This window comes from Actinia tenebrosa, unplaced genomic scaffold (assembly GCF_029948245.1).
Source record: "Actinia tenebrosa isolate PJP-AT-01 unplaced genomic scaffold, QUT_ActTen_1.0 PGA_scaffold0__85_contigs__length_37466705, whole genome shotgun sequence".
Lineage (NCBI taxonomy): Eukaryota > Metazoa > Cnidaria > Anthozoa > Actiniaria > Actiniidae > Actinia > Actinia tenebrosa.
The window spans coordinates 24,805,321-24,829,060 of NW_028292569.1; the positions used below are offsets into that span (position 1 = coordinate 24,805,321).

Genomic DNA, 23,740 nt, shown 5'->3' on the forward strand with positions numbered 1-23,740 from the left:
CCCTGCGTGAATTTACCTATGACCACGCGCGCTGTGGGGTTATGCTCCGGTAACCACTGCGTAAAGGCGCTGTTACAAAGTATGGCTTCATGTGCTGTGTATTTTAAAAGTTTACGCTCTTCAAAGAACTTCAATAGGGGCACCGGTATCCATTCTTTCTCCTGCAGGTGCTTTCCGTACCACGCATAGATTATTGGATGTAAGTCTTTTGTAAATTTCCAGCTGGTCAACCGTACAAACCCCGTTGCTGGGGCGTCGTAGTGACCATCCAACGCAACACGAAAGAACTGTGAATCTGGATGTCCGTAACGGTCGTAATATTCCTTACAATCTCCTAGGCCTTTGAAGCTTGCGGGGTAACAATGTTTCATATCCAGCGACACGTATTCGTCTTCATCGTACTCCATATTCCAAAGACCACCGTGACCGTGTTCTACACAAGCTTTAGCTATATCTTTGAACTCCTCCGGTGTGGATTTTCACCCGTTTCTTTTCTTTGCGGCTAAGAAGTCCAAACTGCGACTGCTAAGCACTTCGTCGGAGAAGTCTTCTCCTAAAGTCTCACAGGCGCTTTGAATGCGCAGCTGTTCCACTTCAGGACGATACAAGGTGCCGTCTTGGGTCATAAATTGACTTCCCTCCGCATCCATTAACCAAATAGAATTCTCGTGCATTAGTTCTGCAAGCGGCGACTCCTTGTAAACGCGCGTCTCCTTCCTTTTGGGGAACCTTAACTCCCTCCACGCATGTGCGTTATGCTGGTAAATTACGATAGGCGCACCCCGGCCCCCATACTTGTGCGTCCCGGAGTAAATGAAGCCGTCGGTGATGTCTTTCACGTGTATGCGCCTTTCTAAAGCAACCTCTAACTTCTTGATGTTTTCAATGGTGGCTCCTGCCCTACGAGTAGCATGCTCCCATTTCCTGATGGCTTCTCTTCTCTTCAACGTAAGCTTACCTCCCCTAGAGGAATCCTCGAAGAACTCTCTAACTAACTTACCCACGCAGTTACCCGGATGCCGCATTGGTTAGAGCTTCTTAACGTCCGGGTTCTTAATTTCATACGCACCGTAAATAACCACGGTGACCGGGTAAGCAACTTCGTAGAACAACATGTCGATGCCCACCAGCGCCCCAGGACGCGTGTCCTTGTTTAAAACGAACAGGTCCTTCCTGCCAGACGCCCGTATTGGATTCCTGTCTTTTTCTATTATCCACTCGCCGTCTAAATACTTTATAAACGTCAACTCCAGGCGGTAATTACCTTCGGGCATTAAGTCAATTATCCTTTCTGCTCTTTCCTCGCTCATCGTCTCATCTGTATCTCCCTCCATAAACGTTGTGAAGGCAAAGTCGGCGTCTAAGCGGTCCAGCACCTGAGTTCGCAGTCGGCGCACAGTCTTGTTACTAATGCTTTTGATGGTGTCCATCTATATCTAAGGAATATTTTATCCTCCGTTTGCGACACAAATATTTTAACCTTCGCAAACATAGCAGCAGTAAGGAAATCTTCGCGCAACATATAACGGGACACGGGTAATTCCCGCGGGGGACGCTAGTGCAGAAACACGGGTAATTCCCGGGCGATTCCGAATGGTGATCGCGAGTCCCCCTTACTGCTGCTAAATCACTGCTGCTATGCTACCTTTGATGAAATTAATATTAAGCAAAAAAATGTTTTTGCAACGTCATCATTAAAGTTTTTAACGTTTGTTGTCTGATGAAGCATGTTAATGAAGCATACGCACTGAGAAGAGTTTCATACACGAGGAGGCTCTTATTGTATGAGGTACGAGAAAATGTACAAGAAAAATCCAAGAACGATAAGCATAATAACATGGAATACAAACTGGACAATGTTTTAGAATTTTATTATATGAATCTTTTTTAATATCAACTTTTTTCTGTGATGTGCGTTACACGGGGTTAACAACCTTTAAATTTGTTTTATAGTGCAATTTTTTTAAATTACGAAAATGATTTCCAATGGCAGTTATTATGGATGCATGCAAGTCAGATGCAAATGAGATAACCATCTTCGTATCGGCCTCATTGCGGGCGCAACTGTAATAACAGCTATTCATATACATTTTAGTAAAAAAGTGTGTTTTTATTTAGAGCTTGAATGAAATTCTCGTATTATATTATCTTTTTAATGGACCTCTGGTTAGTACGTAACCTTAGTAACGTTTTACTATTTCTAACCATGTACCCATCACTTGAGAAAGATTCTTCAATCTAACTACATCATAAAAAATCGTTGTCTCAAGGTTACCAGTAAAGAAAGAAACAATACTCAAGGAATGACGTGGTAAAATGGTAAAACATTACACTCAATCCAAAGAGGTCCACTTCGAAAACAAAGCTTTTTATAGGCGAGAAACTATTTTACTGGACTGACATTGAAATTTGTGTCATTGTCTAGTGAAGATATATTTTCCTTTATATATTCTTTGCATTCCATAAAATGCGCAACACAACGATGCCTACTTGCGCAAATAATATATTATCTATTTACATTGATTTGGGATGATTCCAACCTTGTCGTAGATCGGGTCGCTTTATTACGATAAGCTATTTGATATCGGAATCTGAAAAACGTTACCGCGGACTGAAAAACTGGACATCAACTGATCTGATAGCTTTTTTTAGGCTCAAGGCTTTTTCTGACTAAACAAAAGCATTTTATTGTGAGATCGTCTGTCATCTATGAAGCAATTGACGCACTTCTGAAAAAGTAAAGTCCATCTATCTAGCTTGTAGATAGTCTCCTACGCTGCCATAATTATAACCATTTTCAACTGCATTCAGCTCATGACTAAGGATCTATCTTTGTTTGTGGTAAGATTAAAAGACCCATTTACATCAATCGCAGGAATCTCGAACACTCGATGTCCAGTCTCTGTCTCATGATCAAACTTAAGACTACCAGTCATAAGTTTATCAGAAGGGCACGTAACTTTTGGCCAATCATATTCACCGTTATAGACCGTGCTCCTTGATAATGGATCATTGGTTTTGAAGAGCCTACTGTTATCTTTGTACATCTTGGAAGGAACAACATTGAACCTTTTGTACTGGTCTAGAAACTCCGAGGTATCATTAAAACCTCGGTTGCCAGTAGGGAATATGTCGTTACTAACACCCGGACCTTTCGAGAGAGTTTTGGGTTGTGCAGCCCATCTAAAGCTCAGCCCATAATTCGTTGTGTCATCTAGGACATCTTCACGACCAAACTTCAGCTTGGTTCTTGGACGTGCGTTTTTGGCTGGCAAGGCTTTGCGTCCAAAGTTCCCATAGTCCATGTGTGTGGTACGACATTCTACCTCTCCATCGGGCTTTTTGTACAGCTCTGGAGACTTCTGTTTCGGTATCTTCACTTCCCAAGCCTTGTAATCGGAGTCTTTGGTCGTAACACTTGCCATCATTTGATCAGTGGCGAATAAATCGCTGACTGGACGACACATTTTAGCTTTGGGTGCGTGACGGAGATCTTTGAAGTCTGCCTTGAAGATGGAGGTACTGTCAAATGGTGCCTCAGGGGGGTTGTACTCTTCTTTTTTTGGTTCCATTTTTGGTGGTATATCTTTGGGCGTAAAATGAGCCAAGCTGGTAGTTTTTGTTTCCTGTGCGCCTTCTATTTTGATCTTATCCGGTTGCCTGGCAGTTGGCCTTGGCGGCTGGTTGAACCGATGATAATCCTGTCTGTGGATTGAAGTTTCTTTGAAAGGCTCCGAAGGAGGCATATATGTATTACTCCGCCCCATCCTCTCTAAAGGTTCAGGCCTCCAAGTTTTATAATCGCCATGTGAAGTTGATTTATATTCTACCCTTGCAGATGGTAATCTCATAGTAAGACCTTTAAGATAAGGAGGCATCCTTGCAGGGACACCCCTAGAGCCTTTGTAGTGGTCCTTATTCTCAGACACAGTGTCAAACTTGTTTGGATTGGGGACATATTTTTCCGTTTCCTTTTTCATAGGGGGCCGTACATCATAGGTCCCAAAGTCCATTTTATGAGAGGTCCTTTGTTCGAGAGGACCATCATAATGTATAAGGTCCCTTGGTCGGTTAAATGGACCACGTCGTGGGCTTGTAGACAAGTAGTTGCCAGTGTACTCAGTTACAGAACATTTCTCTTCTTGTTTTTTGTTAATGACTCTGTTGGGGTTGGAAGATTCGTGAGGACAGCGATGGCGTCTAAGTAAAACATAAAGGTACATTAGATAGACATTTATTTCGACTAGTGTTAATAAATCATCTGCGAGGCGTTTTTCTGACGCCTCTCGATAGAAAGACTTTAAGTTTTTATGGGGTCTTCAGCATTTGTCAGAATGAACTGAAGCGAGATGTCGGGCGTGATGTTTACATGTTGTAGACGGTCGTGGGTAGTCACGACAAAGCCTGTTTCTTGCGTGCCACATCAGTACAGGCGATAACGAGCCTGAAAACCCTCAAATCATCTCGTTGCAAAGAATCTCCGGTTTTCCTCTTTCATCAAAATCAACATGTGAAGTATGAATGAAGTGTGGAATGCTTAGAATATAGTGCTAAACTCATCGCCTCTCATGCAATTCATTTTCTATTAATACAAAGGTGCTTTATTGAAATCAAACGTCTCGCAAGTGCCAAAACATTTACTACAAAACGGATATACAGATGGATTGATTCTTTAAAAACACTAAAATAAAACTGAAGCAATCATATATCTTTTCATTTAGCCAATTAATTAGCTTCATCGGAAACGAGATTTAATATCCTCTCAACAGATCATTAGTATACATAACGGGAAACATATAAATGAAAAAATCCTTTAAATATTTCACTAATAAGAAATGTAAACATACCAGTCTACTACAGTTTATTGAATTAAATGAAAGTCTCTACTGAAGTCTTTGTCGCTCTTTATTGGAGCAAATACGGTCTATATGTCTAGACGTAGCAGCTAATAGAAAAACATAGTGATAACAGGATGCGGATGGTCATGTTAGCACCCATGTCATTAAAGGCTGAATACACGCATATGAGAAGTATAGTACTTCCATTGTTTTGAAAAGCTTAATAACATTAGGTATTTATGAGATCAGCTTTTTAGCATTTTTGTTGAGTGGCATGACCTCAGATTATTAAACATATATAGTTTTTGCACTCCCAAACGTCTAGTCGGTTCACTACCCGCCAAATCCCTTAAGGGTGCTCAAGCCCACCTTAAGATATCCGGAAAAGCCTTAAAATGAATACTGTAGATAGCTTAAAACAAGACAGCAATGTCTGGTCCTTGGTACTGCAGTGGATTAATATTACATACAGAAAGCTTGTTGCTAGAAAGTGAATTTCTTTTTCGTTAAGAAGGGAATGACGCAAAATAACTACACGAAAATGATTCTATGCTATAAGTGATCTTTTGTAAAGTGGAAATTTTGCGCAAAAATTTTTGATTTTTGTACATGTTTTCCTTCTTCAAAAAGACCGCTAAAATGCTTCTGGGAAACGCGGCTTGGTCAAATCTGATGACTGAATTCTTTAATGATTTTAGCGATAATTTAGGGCAAGATTCTCAGTTATATCAATTTTCTTGATATCAGTGATCTTATTAGATAAAGATGTTGATGCCACATCTGTTCGGACTCGGCAAGACCTATGAAACGAAAAAGAGATGATGCCACATCTGTTTAGACTTCACAAATCAATCCTCTTTGAGTTGTTAATAACTACAAAGAGTGTAAGAGTTAAGAAGATGATGTTACATCTGTGTCGACTTTAAAAATCAATCCTATTTGAACTGTTAATAACAACAAAATCGATCCTATAAAGAGAAAAAGGTTAAAAGGGGGCACAAGAGTTCCGTTAGTTCTGGTCTGTGAAAGACGTCAATGAGGCCAACATTTAAGGCTAAACAAAGAGTCTTCAGTGTTAATACTGTACTGTAATTCAACGTTATACAGCTAACGTTACAGTGCAATAATACCTTGGCTACTTTAGAGTGCATACCATATATCCGTGAAAGTTAACGAGCAAAATTGTACAAATAATTGAAAGTTTTGTGGGTCTACAATTTACTAAACTTACTAATTTGCGCAAATTTGTGCATTTTCTTAGGCACTTCTAGTTCTAGATACAGCAGCCAAGAACTTCAAAAAACAATGTAAAAGTCAAGCCAAGATTAGTTTTTTATGATTTAAACGTGTGAAATCGGTTGCCAGAGGTCAGTTTGCGTGAGCTTGGGCTAGGATAATACCTGTTACATCAAAATAATGATCAATGAACTATGACCATTGATATTTATATATTTCAAGTGTATTCTTGTGCGTAGGATGCATTTGATATTGCATACGAATCTTTCACTATAATTATACATTTGATGATCCACTCAAGAGGGAAAAGATCACGTTCGTTAATTTTCGTTGTCATGGCAACTGAGGTTGTGGTTACGATAACCTTAAATCCCATTGTGGGGGCTGTTAAGAACACGATATATCTATTCATGAAATTGTTGTAATGATTTATGATAGTTGTTTTGGTTTATCAAAGTTAGCATGGATCAAGAGCAAGTTATGTCCCTTAGTAAAATGCCGCTTTATCTTCACGCCAGCCCTTGGTAGGCTTCTTGTTATTAGATTAGTAGCAAGGGTGTGCGTGTGTGTGGGAGGGGGGGGGGGGGGCAAAACTCTAGGGCCAATATATAATATCATAATATGCTTCCGCTCTAATAAACGACATTCTTCTCAGTAGACCAATTTTAGATGCAGGTGGGAAACACTACTAGAGTTTATGTGTGGGAGGGGGGAGGGGGCAAAACTCTAGGGCCAATATATAATATAAACGACATTCTTCTCAGTAGACCAATTTTAGATGCAGGTGGGAAACACTACTAGAGTTTAAAAATCTTTTTGGTGTCTTCTGCAAACATTAATTGTCCTTAGCAATATGGTCATTCTGCATTCACACCAAAAATGACTTGGAAATAAATCCTTAGATTTTAAAGATGTAATCAGCTGCCACCGAAAGAAATACTCTCTCATAAGTTCAGTAAGCCAAACACTGCACTTACATTCAAAGGTGCAGTTGACCACGCCCAAAAGCACTCCAGAGCCATTTGCATTATAAAGAAATCCTTAGATTGATATAACAATATCCAAAAGGTATTTTGTTTGTACGATTAAGATGGCACTTATCTGACGCCCTTACAACCACTCCTTTTCACTTTCAATCCAAAAACATTCACACCACAAAAATTCATTGATTCTTGATATGATCTTAATTCAAATTAGAAATGACCATGTTCCTCTAAAGCCTTTCTATAAACAACCAGAATAAATCATTAGTCTTAATCATCATTCCTGTGAAAATTGAAGTTAAAAAGCCATCGCACAAATTTCTTAATTTTTGATTTGATTTTAATTAGTATCAGGATATTGGAAATAATTACCCAAAGCCCTCAAAAAAAACTGCTCAACTTCTATAGGACTCGCAGTGTATAAAACACCATCAAAGCTTATTCAAATCAAAAGTCTTTCAATTCGGATTCGAGTGAAGTATCTAGGAGATCGTGTTATGAATTCGGATGTCAAAAACACGAAAACAGCTTTTCGATCAATTTGTTTATTTATATACGTTTGCCCTATAGGAATTACGTAAGAATATTGTTGACATTGGGCAACGAAAATAATATTTTGCGACAATTAAACTTTTAAGCCAAAACGAAAACTAAATCTCATCACGGCCGATAAAACTCTCATCATGAAAAAGACTGGCCCGTTTAGAATCCTTCGCATGATTCTCTACTATCTTTATATTATTATTATTTCAATGATTTAAAAAATGAAATTGTTTTCCCTGATGACGTCCAGTGTGCTATAATTGACCAGCCCAGACACCTATAATTTAATGACGGAAATTAACGTTTGAGTAAAAGTGACTCCTACAAGAGCAAGAGAAGGCAGGCAGGCTGTTGAACTCAGATTTGATATTTTCCCTTAGGGAATTCGTCTCAGACTTACAAGACACTCGATTTTTTTCGACAGTTTGTTTTAGAGTTTTAAACAGGTCAGTTCAATCTATTGACTGGTTACTAAACAAATTATTCTAATTTGATATACGTTTTCAATTTAGGAGCCATCAGACAAGACGACAGAGAAGATTCAATACAAGTTCAACTCATGTCATTCGTGTTCATAACTTAGAGAGACAAGTCTGGGGTGAAAACAAGGTCAAAAAAGACACGAGGATTTGGAGGACGAATCTGAGGTAAGTACAGAGTCTAGAGAGAGAAAGACTTAGTTAATATCCTACTTTTTTGTTTCGTGCGAATCCCCGTTGAAGTTTATAGACCATAATACCTCGCAGAAGCCACGCTGATATAAACATTATTGTACAATTGTGATTAACGGAAATTTCTTTATGACACTGTTGACAATTGTTTCGGTTTTCTTTTAAGGTCATTCTTTTGTGTATAAATATTTAGTAAGAAAAAATTAATAAGAGACCATGCACTTAAGCTTTTTTAGTTGTAAGGATGATACAGCTCAAAAGTAAACGAAGGTTGTTTAATCATATATTATAATAATCTAATGCACGATAATTTTAGATGGTCCGTGTCTAATCAGAAAGATCCATTCGTGTCATATATTGTAAGAATCAAAAGCTAAAACGAAACGAATTGATAGAAAAACATTTATGATAAAAACAAGATTTATAGCACCGCACTCTCCTTTTAAAGACTATAAAGACAGGCTACATTATGAGAAAAAATATTTAATGACATGACATGCAGTAACAACAGCCAAAGGCTACCCTCCCTATCTTCCTGTAAACAGGTCTCAGAGACGCATTATTTTATCATCATTTTATAGATAAGATTTTAAAGATTTTCTTAATAAAGCAAAGCTGGTACAGCTGAAACATATCGATCGTCTCGGTGACATACTCCTTACAACCATGAATGGATAATGTTAAAGCTATGTTGAGACTGTCGCAGAACGTGTGCTGAATAACTGATGAAAGCGAAATGGTCGATATTTAAAATAATGCCTTTGGCAAAATGGGTGTGGTCAGTACACCCTATCATTCCTTCCGTCGCGCCTTCTCCATCGTGGAGGTCTAGTTAGGCGTGCACGGACAGGGAACCTTTAACCATGCATTTAATTTTTATTATATGTATTTTTATTGCCAAAGATTTTTAGACGCAACTGAGTGGCGCTCTGTATGGGTATATGTCATTTGGGAGAACCTACATAGCACTCAGTTAATGTATTCAGATAATCAATTGTTTTTCTATCTATTGTTTTAGGTTTGATTTATTGTATTTCTTCTACGTGGGCTCTCCCGTCTTCTTGCTTAGTATACACACAGGGTACCCGTAAAGAAGTAGCCAGAATGAAACCTTAAGAGAACTTTTAGATTGTGGGTTTATGATTCGGCTGCCGTAACTAAGGATGTCTCTTATGTCTCTTCATTACAGATTTGAATGTAAGGCAGAAATAAGTAAATTAGTTATATCATCAATATATAAAGTAATATATTAGCTAGTTGTCTCTTCTTACTGGATGAAAGTGTTTGACTGTCAACGACATTCTTTAACTACATGTGGAAACCGTAAAACCTTGAAAAACGTTGTCTTCATCACACTCGATAGACCTTGGTAACACAAGTACCAAAAGTACTGAAGGTCTTAAAGGTTGGTACCTAGGTGACCAAACAAGAAGCATTTTCTTTCAAGATCCAAGGGCCAATATAATGTTTTTCAGAACTATGAAAAAAATCTTCCTTTTTCACAAAATTTCAGCCTAAAATTACTAGTCGTGAATATTAGAACAAAATTTCTTGGATAAAAGCGACGAAAACGGTGTAAAATAACGTTTTCGTTCCGATAATCCGTAGTCCAGTCCAATCCAAGCATGCACGGTTCCTGATTTTCCAAAATATAAAAACTCTCAAAAATCAAAATTAAGAAGCACAAATCAGATTTTAGAGGTTGGGTATGTTTTTTCTATGCACTACGCATATCCAGACTCTTTCAAAAAATGAAAATTCGACATTTTTTTGCGATCCGTTTCATCCAATTCAATCCAACCTTCACAATTCCTAATTTTCCAAAATGAAAAATATATCTTAAAATTCAGAGTTTAGAAACAAAGATCAAGTTTTAGTGTTTAAGGATTGTTCTACCATAGGCTATACCTGATTATACTTTCCTTAAAACAAAAGAGTCAGCGATCGAATATATATATATATATAATTTATATTATTGCTGGAGTACAAAACAGATCAGTATCTCAGCTACTAAGTACATTACTGACTCGTATTAATGATGGTTTCAGCATGTCAGTAATAAAATAGAAATCAACAGACCACACAAACATTAGTCGAGTCCATTCGGGCATCACCTTCAATCGCCATTTACACAAAGGTCCAAAAACTGAGACAAGTTGATAGCATTTAGTCTGAGTACATTTTCTATTCACTCGGCTATTTGTTTAAGTTATTTGCTAAGCAGCCCTTAGGCTGATTAATTTTAATTAAAACTAACAGACATCGAATTCTAGAAGGTCATAATTTATTTTAACGGTCGTATAACAAACACATGGCACACATATTAACGTGCACAGTTCTTCTCGTCTTTCATTTAGAAAAGATTCACGCCGATAAACTTTTATCAAAACTAACTACTAGCATCGTTTTGTAGTAATCATGATTTCATATGACAATACTGTTTTTTAAAGAACATATTGATGGTCAACTTTAACTACAAAGTTTCACAGATTTTTGAATTATCCTTGTTGATGAATGTCTTCGGCGTTTTCCGTGAATGGGGTACAAAAAAAAACAACATTAAACAGAATCTACGGAAATTCATTACAATCCGTATCTTGAGAAAGAAAGATGATTCCGAGTCATGTCAAGTGAATGATACAAAAAACCACTCGAAATCAGTGACACGAGTTTATCTTATGGCGGCAGTGTAATGTCATGATATTGTATCTGTACCATCTCCGACTTCTTGTTTTAACATATGCTTTCTGTCGGAATGATCAGAGATGTCTTCTTGGTTCATGACTTCGGTTTTTATTGGGGGTAGGGCTGGGTGGATTCGAAGTAAACTTTTTGAAAATGGTTGTAGCCCTTCTCTTTTCATTCAGTAAGAAATCCATGACCTTCCTATTGAGTCAGCAAGAAAACAGCTTTTACATTTTATTGGTGAACCTCACCTCTGAAGGCCCAGCCCTTCCCCCTCGTAACTTCCCTAATAATGTACTGTATTAATACTTTAGTTTAACGTAGTTGAGGACAGCACATTTTTATGGGTATTACACGGTGGTGGTGTTAGGGGAGGGGAGGGGTAGATGAGATTTTGCTGCTCGATCATTAAGAAATTTTAGGGCCCCTTGCCAACATAGAAATGTTTCTACATAGCTCTTCCACATGTTTTCTTTTTCGCGGATGACCCAAACCCTCCACTTCATACTTGATATATGATAAAACCGGAATAGTATAGGGTCCCCCGTAGCGCGTTCTTAGTATCGTCACGCAACGCTCCCTCCCACTAACCCGTTCAGTGGGGAGGGAGCGTTGTGTGACGACACTTAGAACGGCTGCGGGGAGTAGGAATGGTGAGGGCTAGTGAGCTTTAACTTTCTTTGATATTCTCCGTAAAGTCTAAAGAGTGAATTGTTGTATAAGGTAAAAACAAATGATACCTAGCGTTAAAACTAAACAAATGTTGCCACGTTTTAATCATCAAGGTCGAGAATAGTTAATCACGATGCTATTCTCGGTTTTCACTCACGTGACCAAATCCTTGACAACCGTTGCTATCCGCCATAGTGGTGTACAAACAAACACTTGAAGTGCTCGTAGTATGAAGTAAAGTTAATAATAATAATAATAGTTAAGATGGTTCTGTGCTTATTTGTGGATTGCCACTTAAGAAGTGGTCGAGATAAAGATGTTTCCTTCTTCAGAGTGCCAGTAATTGATAGAAATCACGGTGAAGAGGCAGAAGAGCTTTCAATAAAGCGTCGAACGAAGTGGATCGCGGCTATAAGCAGAGATGACTTGACGGAACAAATCCTTAAAAACGACCGTGTTTGTAGCCGTCATTTTATCTCCGGACGTCCAGCAAAACCGTGGGATAAATATAATGCTGATTGGGTGCCTACACTCAACCTTGGGCACACGAAAACTAACAACAAAGACAAGGGGAAAGTAGTCCAGGAACGAGCAGAGAGAGCCAAAGCTAGAAGAAAGAAGAAGCTTGAAGACGCGAAAGGGACGATCGAAGAGAAAAGACTTCGGTTGAATGATGAAGGGACTCAAGTCTCTAATATCGCTTTTGCATCTTCGACAACAGAAGAAATTGATGTGTCGTTCGCGGAACAAAACATTGATGAAAACGAAAAATCATCGCAGACTGAGGTCAAAAGCTTTGCCGAGATGAGCACTCAGACCGAAGGGTTGGCACGTACGCCTAAGATTAAGTCTTATGATGCCTCTTCACAGACAGACGAGTTTGATTATTTATTTAAGTCAAACGAGAAAGTCACCGATTTTAACGAAGATTATTTTAGAAATAGCGATGATAAAGTACTATTTTATACTGGCCTTCCCTCTTATGAAATCCTGAACTTTGTGTTTGAACTCGTGTCACCGTTTGCCTCCCGTCGCTCCCAAACCCTTAGTCCTTTTCAAGAATATGTAATGGTCTTGATAAAGTTAAGATTGGATGTACCATATCAAGACCTTGCTTATAGGTTCAACATCTCAGTGCCCACAGTATCTAGAACATTTCATTCTTGGTTGACAACTATGGACATACGATTATCTCCATTTATCCACTGGCCAGACCGTGAAAGCTTGATACGATCAATGCCACAATGTTTTAAGTTCAGCTTTGGAACTAAAACGACCGTAATAATTGACTGTTTCGAGATTTTTATCGAGAAACCTACAAATTTACTTGCTAGAGCACAAACATTTAGCTCCTACAAACATCACAACACCATCAAAGTCTTGATTGGAATAACTCCACAAGGCACAATTTCATTTGTTTCTGAGGCATGGGGTGGTAGAACCTCAGATAAGTTTTTGACAGAGAACTGTGGGATTTTGAGCAAGTTGGTTCCTGGTGACATGGTGATGGCTGATCGGGGCTTCACGATACATGAGAGTGTGGCATTCAGGAGGGCAAAATTGGTAATTCCAGCTTTCACCAAAGGCAAAGAGCAGCTTGACCCTGTTGATGTTGAAACCACAAGGGGAATTGCCAATGTTCGCATCCATGTGGAAAGAGTCATTGGTCTTTTGCGCAGCAAGTATACAATGTTACAGGGAACACTGTCAACTGATTTTTTAATGAGCAATCCTCATGGACCTACTGAAGATAGAATTCCAGCACTCGATCGAATCATAAAGGTTTGCTCTGCTCTGGTTAATTTATGCCCTGCTATAGTACCATTTGACTAGGCAATTTCAGTTATTTTCATGTGGAATGAAGCTAGTTGGGGTCACTCAGGCAGTGATGAGCAATCAGAATTTATATATAAAAAAAAAAAATGCATTCAATTTTTGTCATAGACTCCCTTCAATGATGAGCATCATGCTCTTGGAGTTAATCCTGACAAAAATATGTTTTAATTAAAAAAAAGATCCAAGCTTAAGGCACTTCCACAAACCTACATTCCACAATTATTGAGAATGCATTGTTTTCTTTTTACTCTTAAAAATTGTCCCCCTTTTAGTGCCTGCACTGCTGACAGAAACAATTCATAAAAATAACAAGACATAATTATTTGATATTACCCACAGTGGAGGGGGCTATGCTGTATCTATTATAAATGGATTATTACAGGGACTTGCAGTTTTTAAATCAAAATTCAAATTAAATGGTTATGTACAGCCTCCATTTGTAGATTTCAGCAGAGTTTTCATTTCAGTTTCTCTCTACATGGTTTACTTACAAACTGCATTTTTTTCTACTTTCTCCTTCATTATTGTAGTTCTGATGTACTTCCTGACAGCATTTTCAGTCAAATGCTAATAAAATAGTTTCATTTTAAAAAATTTTAAATATGAAATAGCAATTGTTTCATTGATTCTTGATGTGATATTAGCAATGCTGAGTTCTTCCTTCGATCTTGAATAAATTGATTTCAAGCTAAGTGTCCATCATCAGGAATGCACTCAGTAATAAGAATGTTACATTGAACCATTCCACCATTGATGGTGGCTGACTAATAAGCTTATCACAGGTTGAAAAATGACTCGGCTGATTGCTAATAAAATTTTCATAAGATTTTACAGTTTCCAATTATTAATCACACCATTGCATAATAATTATCATTGAGTGAATAATAAATAATCTTATATCTCAACTAAAATAAACAATAACATGTTATTATATTTTAAGCATTTTTAGGTGATGACTTGATCACCCTTAGGGAGTGTTCATATTTTATCTAGAGGGTGTTTTATGAATTTTTTATTTTTCCCTTCAAAAGATGTCAATCAATCAAGGTAAAGTTATTTTATTCCTGGGGAAATTTTTGTTACCCCCTCCCAAAAAATCATTTATGGGAAAAATGGTACCCCCCCCTCAAAATCCTCATATTCTCCCCTCTAGAAAAAATTTGAATACTCCTTTAGATCCTAGTGGTAGGATACTCTTCCATTATATTTTGATAATAATAAACTTGTATACACTATTACACTTCTGGTTAATATTATTTTAAATGTAAAATTTATACCAGTTTATAAAAGCTGTACAACTCTATGGAAATGGGGTGATCACTCCAGTTTTTAAACATCTTGATAAATGTGGCCGCATTTGTGGTATATCAAATTTGGCTGTACCAGGGTTGAGACCATGCACAATACATGTCGCAAATGCGACAGAGAAAACACCACAATCACTGCCGTTTCTTTGTTGCTGGACTGGTACAATATCTATTCTTACAAATTTGTCTGCCATTAAATCTTTCACTTGTTGTTCTACTTCATCTACAATGACGTCATGAAATAAACTGTCATACAAGTTTACTATGCCAGGTAAACAGCCTACAGAACTCGTACATACCCAATGCTGATTTCCTGTATGAAGAATTTGCACAAATTCGCTTGATAACACATCAAAGTTCCTTACTGGTCCCAAGGTGGTTCTTTGAAAACCATCAATCATTGAATTTACCTGTTTCAGGACAATGTGGGCTTGTTGAATGATGGTGCAGTCTAGCCATCCAGTTGGGGATTCAATGGTATCATAGTCAGCCTGGGTTAAATTTCCCAAAGAGGCTGTCTTATCAGTGTTTCCCTGAGTAACATTAGTTATCTCTACAGCATCATCACTGTCAGATGGATCATCAAATAGGTCATCATCAATGATGTCAGATAGATCATAAACACTGTTATCATCATCACTGCAAGTAAGATCTTGTGGACTCAAAGAAGTACAAGTGGTAGATTGTTTGGAAGAAGTTGATGTAGAACCATTACATTCAACTTGTGGTGTGGTGGTGGCATGGGATGCTTTAGGTTTATTTTCTTTGTGGGGCTTTCCTTTGCAGTTGTTGCAAATCCATGTACTCTTGCTGTTGTTTGGCATCCTTTTATAATTAAGGCAGTCTAAATGAAAGAATTTTCCATTTTGACAGTCTTTACTGTGACATTCAAGAAGCCTTTGATCTAATCTTGGCTTGGACTTACAAATGCAGATGCTATCCAGGCTGAGTGCTTTGTTACATGTATCCTGCTCTGCTGCATTCCTGGTTTTTGCACTTCTTTTGAATTCTGGCAGCAGACGACAGGTAGGACAATACCAAATCCTCGGGACTTGATCACTTATTCCCAGACATGACGAATGAAACTTTATAAAAGGGCACTTGGGGTTGGAGCAGGTGATGGTTTCCTCTTCAGTAGCTTTTCTGCAATAACAAATAGAAATGTCATTGCAAACTACTGAAACTTGTGTTAGACTTGGCATGTGGCATTTTCTTGTGTACCATCGACCCAAAACTTCTGGGAGAATGCAAATCCTCCAAAACTTGGTCAGCTTTGGTTGTAGTGATTCCCACAGGATGTAATCAGGATATATCCTTTCATGATAAAACACTGGTTGATTACTAGCATTGAAGGCAAAGACAACAAAGTCACAGTACTTCATCTTAGTTATATTCAGCTGCTGCTGGACTTGGAAATAGTACTGGTGGTTTCTCTTCATCCTGAATTGACCATTTACCTTTTCAAGACAGGAGGTCTTCTTTGAAATGTAGGAATTAAAATCACCATTTTCAATTCCATAGGGACATTTAACCTCCCCACAACCATCACCACAACAGGAACAAGAAGGCATGAAGTCAGGAGTGGCATGCAACCAGGGATGTTCTTTATCCACAATAATTCCACAATACCCAACTTGAAAGTCTTTGTGAGTCTGCTTCATAAGAGAAACATATGCCTCAACAGCAGATGCCTCATGTTTCTTGCCATGGGTAACAGCTTTCGAGGTGACTTTAAACAAGTGGGGGTAGCAGAGAGACTTTATCAAAGACTGTGAAGGCTGCGTCGCATTACTGTGTGCCACAGACCAACTGACTGAAGCACCAATGCGGCCAGCCCGATGTCGGTAGAAGAGGTTACCCTTGGATTGCTTTCTTGTGTCTGCTTCAATGGCATGTAGTGCTCTATCATCAAGGTTTAAGTTGACTTCGAAACATTTTTTTAGCAGGTCTGGATAGCTGAGGTTGAGGTAACCAGGGTCATATAAATCTGGTATTGTAGCAACATGTTGGCTTCTTGATATAAATCTATCACAATAAGGTTTAAATAGACTTAGGATGACTGGTTTTGCATTCAAACCATTCAACTTTTCCAGCTGAGCGTTCATTTCATCCTCATTTGGTGGTCTTAAAACGTTCGATGTTTTGCAAGGCCTTGCTTGAGCGCTGGATTCTGACTGTTTCTCCCCCACACAGGCAACTATCTTAAAGTCCAACTCAGCTTTTAGCTTCTTAGATGATTTAAAATTGATATCCCGAGCTCTAGCGTAGGGAACTTCATTCACGTAGGTCGGCAAAAGCCACGTGCATTTGACTTGGGTACATGCTAGTTTTCCGTTGATTCTTGTCCATGCTTCGATATAAAAAAGCACGCTTGCAACATGGGAACACGTTTCCGCTAAACCTGCCTTACATCCCATGCAGTGGGCCGAAATAACAGTTCCTTCTTCACTTGAAATAATCCAAATGGGGATCGGAGGGTCATTCATACGCTGGGAATGTCGCACCTTTGCTAAGACCACGTACTTTCCCGCGATAACCTTCCCTTGTACGCTGGTGATAAATCCAGAAACCATCTGATTATACGCTTCCAAACTCTTAAAGGCTTTGAACTGCTTAGCTGTATAAAAGCTGGTATCCAAAACCAAATAGGATAATAGATCCGTAGCTTCGATAGGAGGTAAACATTCCGGATCCAACTTCGCATTCCACAGCGTAGCCGGGTCGATACCAATCACTGAAATTTTCTCTACATAACGACGTTTTACACGACTTTCTAGCTTTTTAGAGTATTCCGATAACAGAGGAACAAGAGGGCAATATTTTTCATCGGGTTTTTCTAATATTTCTTGAGCAGATTCGTCAGATTCCTCGCTACAACTTTCAAACATACTAAAACCTAAGCCAAAACATTGCAATTTGACATATGCAAATTAGCCGTCTGTACACCAATATGGCCGACGACCGGAAATACGATACCCTATGACGTAAAGTGAAAACCGAGAATAGGGCTTGTCATTACGCTAAGGATGGTACTTTAGTGGTTCCGTATTGTTCTCTTGGATCGTCGTGATTGGATAAATTATATGGAACCGTTTTAGAGTTTCAAGAAACACACTTGCCCTATCTAATCGTTACGCATGCGCATACGGTCTACCAAGTGTTGAAGTTAAGCCGACTTAAAACATAATCAAGAATAGCGAAAAACAGTTCTTTCTGCTTCTAAGTGATCGGATTAGCTGATATAAAGAGCCTTGTAGTGGGTTTTGTAATACTCTCTTTCTTTAATACGAATATATAGTGAACTCTATACACAGCGCTCTTAGTCTTCTTGTCAACATAAATGTTATCTCAGCACTTGACTGAAGTAGCTTAAATACCGAAGTCCCTAGGAGCGAGGGTGCATGGAGAGCCTTTGCTGCACCGCTCTGAGAAATAACGAAAAGCAAAATGATTGATTTTAATTAAGAGGAATGTCGAGCTATCTAGGAATCCTTATCATAGAAGCTGGTCGGTGATATGATTGAATCTCATCGTAGAGAAATTGTCCGTTTTGTCGAGGTCGAGAGAACATATGTTCCACATCATGACGAGATCCATTTCACCGCCAATTATCAGCAAATGACTCTTCCCGACCCATAAGGAGGCTGTGTTAAAGCAGTGTGATAATGCGTTAAAGTATAGAACTGTTGGTGCAATGCATATCTATGGAAGTGTTTTCCCATGACTTCTCAATTTTGCACAAAAATAATGAACACTCTTAAAGCTTTGGTGTACAGATGTTCGTTAAATGGAAACACTCCCAAGAACCAAAACGAATTCCATACTAAGAATTTAGCATAGCTGAAAAAGCCAGTTATCAGCCACAAATAGCTAACATTACGAGAAAATGAATTTCTAGACTCGGGTCAATTGACATAGTCCAGGCATTGGACAGATAGTTCAGTGAGACGACCTAGACTAGCCGACTTCAAGGAGATGTCCAGATTTGAATTCAAAACTTTCAACGTTATAAAAGACAACTACAAACTGAGATCAGCGTAAGATCAGTACCATACGATTCAGCTATCACTATAATCTTGACAAGGGCTGCCGGATAACACTGCTCTTGGTAGACTAACAATATTCACTGTATGTTAAAACTAGACTTTATCTGCTCGTTTGTCTCCCCTAAAGCTACCCCCTATCCTCATCCGGTCTAGTAGAAAAACTGACAATAATGTGCTGTCTGCGCAGCATTTCACGGGCATGGATGATGGGGAAGGGGTGTGAGTGTAGCAACTCCCCTACCGCCAAATTTGATTACCAAAAAGTTAAGAAACCTTAGACAAAGGATTCTAAACGCACGAATTATCATAGGCTCACTTGAGTTGAGTGTTTCATTTCTTCTTCGTTTGCCTGTCCCTCTCTCCTACAAGTGCTGCATGCATTTCCCCTTCTCACCTTGGTGTAGGAGTATCGATAAGGTCTAGCCGTCTATAGCGTAATGATTTTTCCCACAGTGTGTTCAAATACCAATGTGTCCTCTAACTAATCCTTACAAGGATCGATTTCTAAATGTGACTCAGTTCTTATCGGATCAGGCTAATGCAAGCAGACAGGGATGCTCTAATGAACCAAGTCAAGCAAATCCAACAAATCTTTTAGGAAAATCCGCTTTATTTCTGCTTCCCTAACAGCGGCTTCGCGTAGGAGAATTTCTGGGAGGCGGTCTTCTATAAATATTTCTTAAAGAGGCTTAGTAGAGAGCCTTTTAATATGGATGTTCAGAAACATCTTTCTCTGATTTCTGCACCCTCTTACTGCCCAAATCGCCAATATCAAGAAGCAGGTTTAAGTCTGAACCCAATTTAAGTCTATAAGTTTAAGTCTGTTTGAGAAGACAAAGAAAAGAGTCCAAGGACGAGTAACCGTTTTTGATATATACAATTGCTCTGCAATCCAAGATACTTTGTTTTTCGTTATCAGAACTATTTTACTGGCATTCTAGTAAACTGTTTTTATTTGACCCAGAATTGGGTCAAGTCTCATTAAAATACTCGTTAGAACGGTCCCGATTTTATCTACAACTTCAAATAAACACGAAACAAAAGACCATTGTGCAATATCGACCTTCAGAGCTTACATGTAAAAGAGCGTCACAATTTGGGGGGGGGGGGGGGGGATATTTATGTTCCTCTGACAAAACTTAACAGCTTCTCAAAACTATCCAAAAAATGCATGAAACATTACCATTAGATGGTTTCAGAAGACATGTTGCTCAAAAGTTGTTGTAAATAGAAAAGACTGGAATTGCATGGTGCATTTTGCAACATTTTGCAGGCTTGCGCGCCACTTCCCTTTTACGTAGTTAATAAAGGTGTTAAAAAATCTTAATTAATATTGTATATGTGCTAGAATTCCAATATAAGACCTTTGGCCTTGTTTTCTTAATTGTAGATAAAGTTGAGGGCTTTGGTATCCGCAAGACTTCGTTTAGCCGTAGATAGAATCCGACACTCGTGTCTAAGAGGCCCGGGACGGTCATTCTGCTGGAGCAAGTCTGGTAAGAGGACACGAAAACCCGCCAAAAAACTCGCCTTGGAAGGGACTTACAACAGCGTGGAAGTACCAAAAGCAAGAAGGTAAGAAACTGATGTTTTTTTTAGATAAAGCGTTCTTTGTATTCTAAGGGAAGCTACTTTCTGAAATTTACCGACAAATAATGCAGAGTTCATGAGGATTAGACGTTATCATTTTTTCTTGCAATACTGTAACTAATTCACTAAATACCATAAGCTCTACGCCTTGATTCTATGACCTGACTAGACTAGCTACTAGATTCTCTTTGATAATTAAAAAAAATCTCACAAGACTTTCCGTTTCAACAAAAACAATTATGTATTTTGAAGGCAATAAAGTAGTTTTTGTTCAAAAAAATCAGCGTCAACCTTCGTAAAAAGTGTGTATATATATATATTTTTTTTTCTTCTTTTCTTTTCTTTTCTTTTACCGCAACTAAGGGAACGATCAAGTTATTTCAAATAAACTAAGGAAAAGACCCAGAAAATTTAACAAGATATTGTTTATATTATTATATATTTATATATTATTTATATTATTTGTAAATAGTAGTTTTAGTTTAGGGTTACAAGTTTATTAGTGTTGTACATTATTTAATTTTTTTATATAAGAAATTGTTTTGGAGTTTTGGAGTATAAATACACGAGGCTTCAGTAATTCGCTCTTGATAACCCAGTAAAAGGAAATCAGATGAGAAGAAAGATTAAAGCTATCGCTTATCTGTGATATGAAACGGGCTGTCCTGCATTACAGGAAAAAAAGAATTGTACTTGAAATGCTTAATTTGGTCTTATCTTTCTCATGGTAAAGGCATTATAAAGACAAAAAATTGACGATTAGAGACGAGTAAGGTATTCTGACAGTATGAAACGAATTGACAAAAAAGAATTTTGAGGTTCAATTGCTTAATTTTGTCTCATAATGTTTTGAAAGACGGATTTCTATTGTAGTGATGTGAAAGACCGGCACACAATCGATGCGCAAGAGGGGGAGGGGTAAGTAATATTTGGCGCTCTTCTATGAAAATTAAAACTAGGCAAAAAAATATAGTATTTCTTTGCTTCCAATGCTTTATTTGGTCTTATCTTGCATAAGCTCAATGGAAAAGGTATAAGGAATAATTGACATATTTACTAAATTATTATTATTATCATTATTATTATTAATATTATTATTATTATAACAAATATATAATAATAATAATAATGATGATGATGATGATATTAAAATCCTTAAAATAATCAAAATTTAAATTTTGTATCTTTGAAAGTGACAGTTCTTTAATTTTTTTTTTTTTTTTTTTTTTTTTTCTAATTTGGAGAGCTTAGATTGGTTTTCCTTTTTCGTTACTTATGTCTTATTTTAGTTTACTAAAACGTCTTCGGATTTTGTAATTAAAGCTGCCCACCTTTGCAGGTGCTCGTATTGCTAATAAATTATCTAAAATAAACAACTCATAATAGATTTCCTTCGAAATGTTCATTCAAAATGAAATACGTAATTATTCCATGCGACTGTGAGTCACCAAAAAAAAATCGGGAACTCCAAAAGATTTCAAATATATCTTTGACTTTCGAATTCAGAAAAAACAACTAGAGTTCCATTTTGTTGTATTCGGTTAGAACGTTAGAACCATCAAGATAACCTAAATCAGGCGTCAATAAAAGTCAAATTGTCCGGAAGCGATGGTTAGCAACTCACGGCACAACGACATTGTGTATGACTGAGGTGCTTCAAGAAGGTTTCTTATTTTCGACAATAAAATCACTCCATAAAATTTAGTATTGAAACTAAAGTCTCTTGAATAAATCCTTAGAGATTGTAGGTCGGTATTGAGACGTCAAAAGCGGTGTTCCAAGCCGATATACCCTAGATTAACAGTAAGTTGATAATGTGTTACCATTAGCAACGGGGTCACGAAGTAGAATATTTGAAACTCGTCTAATTTGTGGATCAAATATTTTTATTTTTAATTTGTAGAGAGCTCTCTACCCCACAGATAACTCTCAGATGTTTAGATGAAAAATAATGGATAGCAATTGAGTGGCTTCCGTTGTAAAATGGCTTTTCTTTCGAGTCAGTTCAGTGTTATTTGTTATTGAAACCATCACGTCTAATATCACTTAAATTACCAAAACTATTTACTTCAATCAAAACCTAAAGCCCCCAATAAATCTAAATATTCCTAAAGGTTATATATTAGGGATTCTATTCTCTAGCAAGAAAAAAACTTCAAGAACACAGTGAAAATATACATATTTTTTCCATCTGTTCGAGATATGAGGTGATTTCAAGCAGACGGCTTGTAAGAGTCGATAAGTAACGCTGAAGAAGTGAGCATCAACTAAATGGACTTACCCACAAGTACAGATCTGGCAGATACACTTCTTTGTCATGGCCGTGTTTTCTCTGGATTACAACTGCTTCATCGATGGAAACTCTGGAGTTTGGAGGAATTTGCTTGTGTACCGCCGAGAGATGCTACCAGCATGAATGTTGTGTGACGTTGCCGTAGCAACGGTGTAATATATGAACTATTATTCTGTCTGAGTTCTAGAAGATACCGCTGGTGGGCAATGAGCCATGAATGGGGCTCAAACCGATGCGTAACAGAAAATATCGAGCAGAGTTTTCGCCTATTATTATTTATTTCTTTCATTGCTGAGCATAGAGCTCCTTGAGTTCCTGTCGCCCGAGCTTATGTTATCTTGTCCACGGTAAATTAGTCTTGATAGAACACCTTCCATCCATCGGGATTTTTGTTTGATTTTTTGAAGTTTGTCGGGCAAAGTTTTTAAGAGACTTTTTTTTTTTTTGGTCTTTAAAAAAGTCTATTGACTCGCATTTCTTTCGCCAATCCGGCGTACATAGTATTTCATCTTGATGTGACTAAACGAGCCGTCTGCACCACCTCAGATCTAGACGCCTGGGATATCACTTATTTGGGATGGTGCGAACACTTTTAGCGTGGTATATCAAAAATAATATAGCTTTTCAAAAAGCATCAACGGACAAATCATTGTCATGATATTTAGTGGAGGCTTTGATTATGGTTGCTTGCTTTAATGACGATTAATTCGGTATACTTATTCTGGTGCTTAACTTGATACAATGTGTGTAGAGAGAGGGGAGAGAGAGTCATATTACATTTGTTACATAATAGAACCTAATGTTGCGTGACAAGTATATATTATTACATCCCCCTTTCCATTAAAGAAAAAAATTAATTTTATGAAACGCTAAAAATTATCTTAATAGAAAAAATATCATATGTAATAACAGTAATACTACTTGCTCATGCTTGCAAGTGTCTAATTTTTTTTTTGTGTGTTTTTTTTTTTTTGTTTGTTTGTTTTGTTTGTCTTTAAACGTATCTGTTGGGCGGTCTTACGATTCTTCCACTTCGGGTA

The 23,740-nt window shown here is 37.8% G+C and overlaps 3 protein-coding genes across 3 annotated transcripts; 1 reads left to right on the top strand and 2 right to left on the bottom strand.

The window, feature by feature from the left end:
• Positions 1-1,855: 1,855 nt before the first annotated feature.
• Positions 1,856-22,848, bottom strand: LOC116306106 (stabilizer of axonemal microtubules 1). Its single transcript, XM_031716152.1, has 2 exons — positions 22,689-22,848; positions 1,856-4,200 (listed from the first exon to the last, which is right to left on the bottom strand). Exons 1-2 carry the CDS (start codon positions 22,724-22,726, stop codon positions 2,808-2,810), a joined length of 1,431 nt encoding a protein of 476 aa, XP_031572012.1. The 5' UTR covers positions 22,727-22,848; the 3' UTR covers positions 1,856-2,807.
• Positions 11,784-14,702, top strand: LOC148913922 (uncharacterized). Its single transcript, XM_089037143.1, has one exon. It carries the CDS (start codon positions 11,893-11,895, stop codon positions 13,459-13,461), a length of 1,569 nt encoding a protein of 522 aa, XP_088893269.1. The 5' UTR covers positions 11,784-11,892; the 3' UTR covers positions 13,462-14,702.
• LOC148913923 (uncharacterized) lies at positions 14,698-17,770 on the bottom strand. The gene has a single exon (XM_089037139.1). It carries the CDS (start codon positions 17,657-17,659, stop codon positions 14,765-14,767), a length of 2,895 nt encoding a protein of 964 aa, XP_088893265.1. The 5' UTR covers positions 17,660-17,770; the 3' UTR covers positions 14,698-14,764.
• Positions 22,849-23,740: the final 892 nt, after the last annotated feature.

Excerpts from the sequence above, each read along its gene's own strand:
- LOC148913922 (XM_089037143.1), top strand. The coding sequence starts at position 11,893 with ATGGTTCTGTGCTTATTTGTGGATTGCCACTTAAGAAGTGGTCGAGAT.
- LOC148913923 (XM_089037139.1), bottom strand. The coding sequence starts at position 17,659 with ATGTTTGAAAGTTGTAGCGAGGAATCTGACGAATCTGCTCAAGAAATA.
- LOC116306106 (XM_031716152.1), bottom strand. The coding sequence starts at position 22,726 with ATGACAAAGAAGTGTATCTGCCAGATCTGTACTTGTGG. Across the intron at positions 4,201-22,688 it reads TGCCAGATCTGTACTTGTGG|ACGCCATCGCTGTCCTCACG; the intron begins GTAAGTCCATTT and ends TGTTTTACTTAG.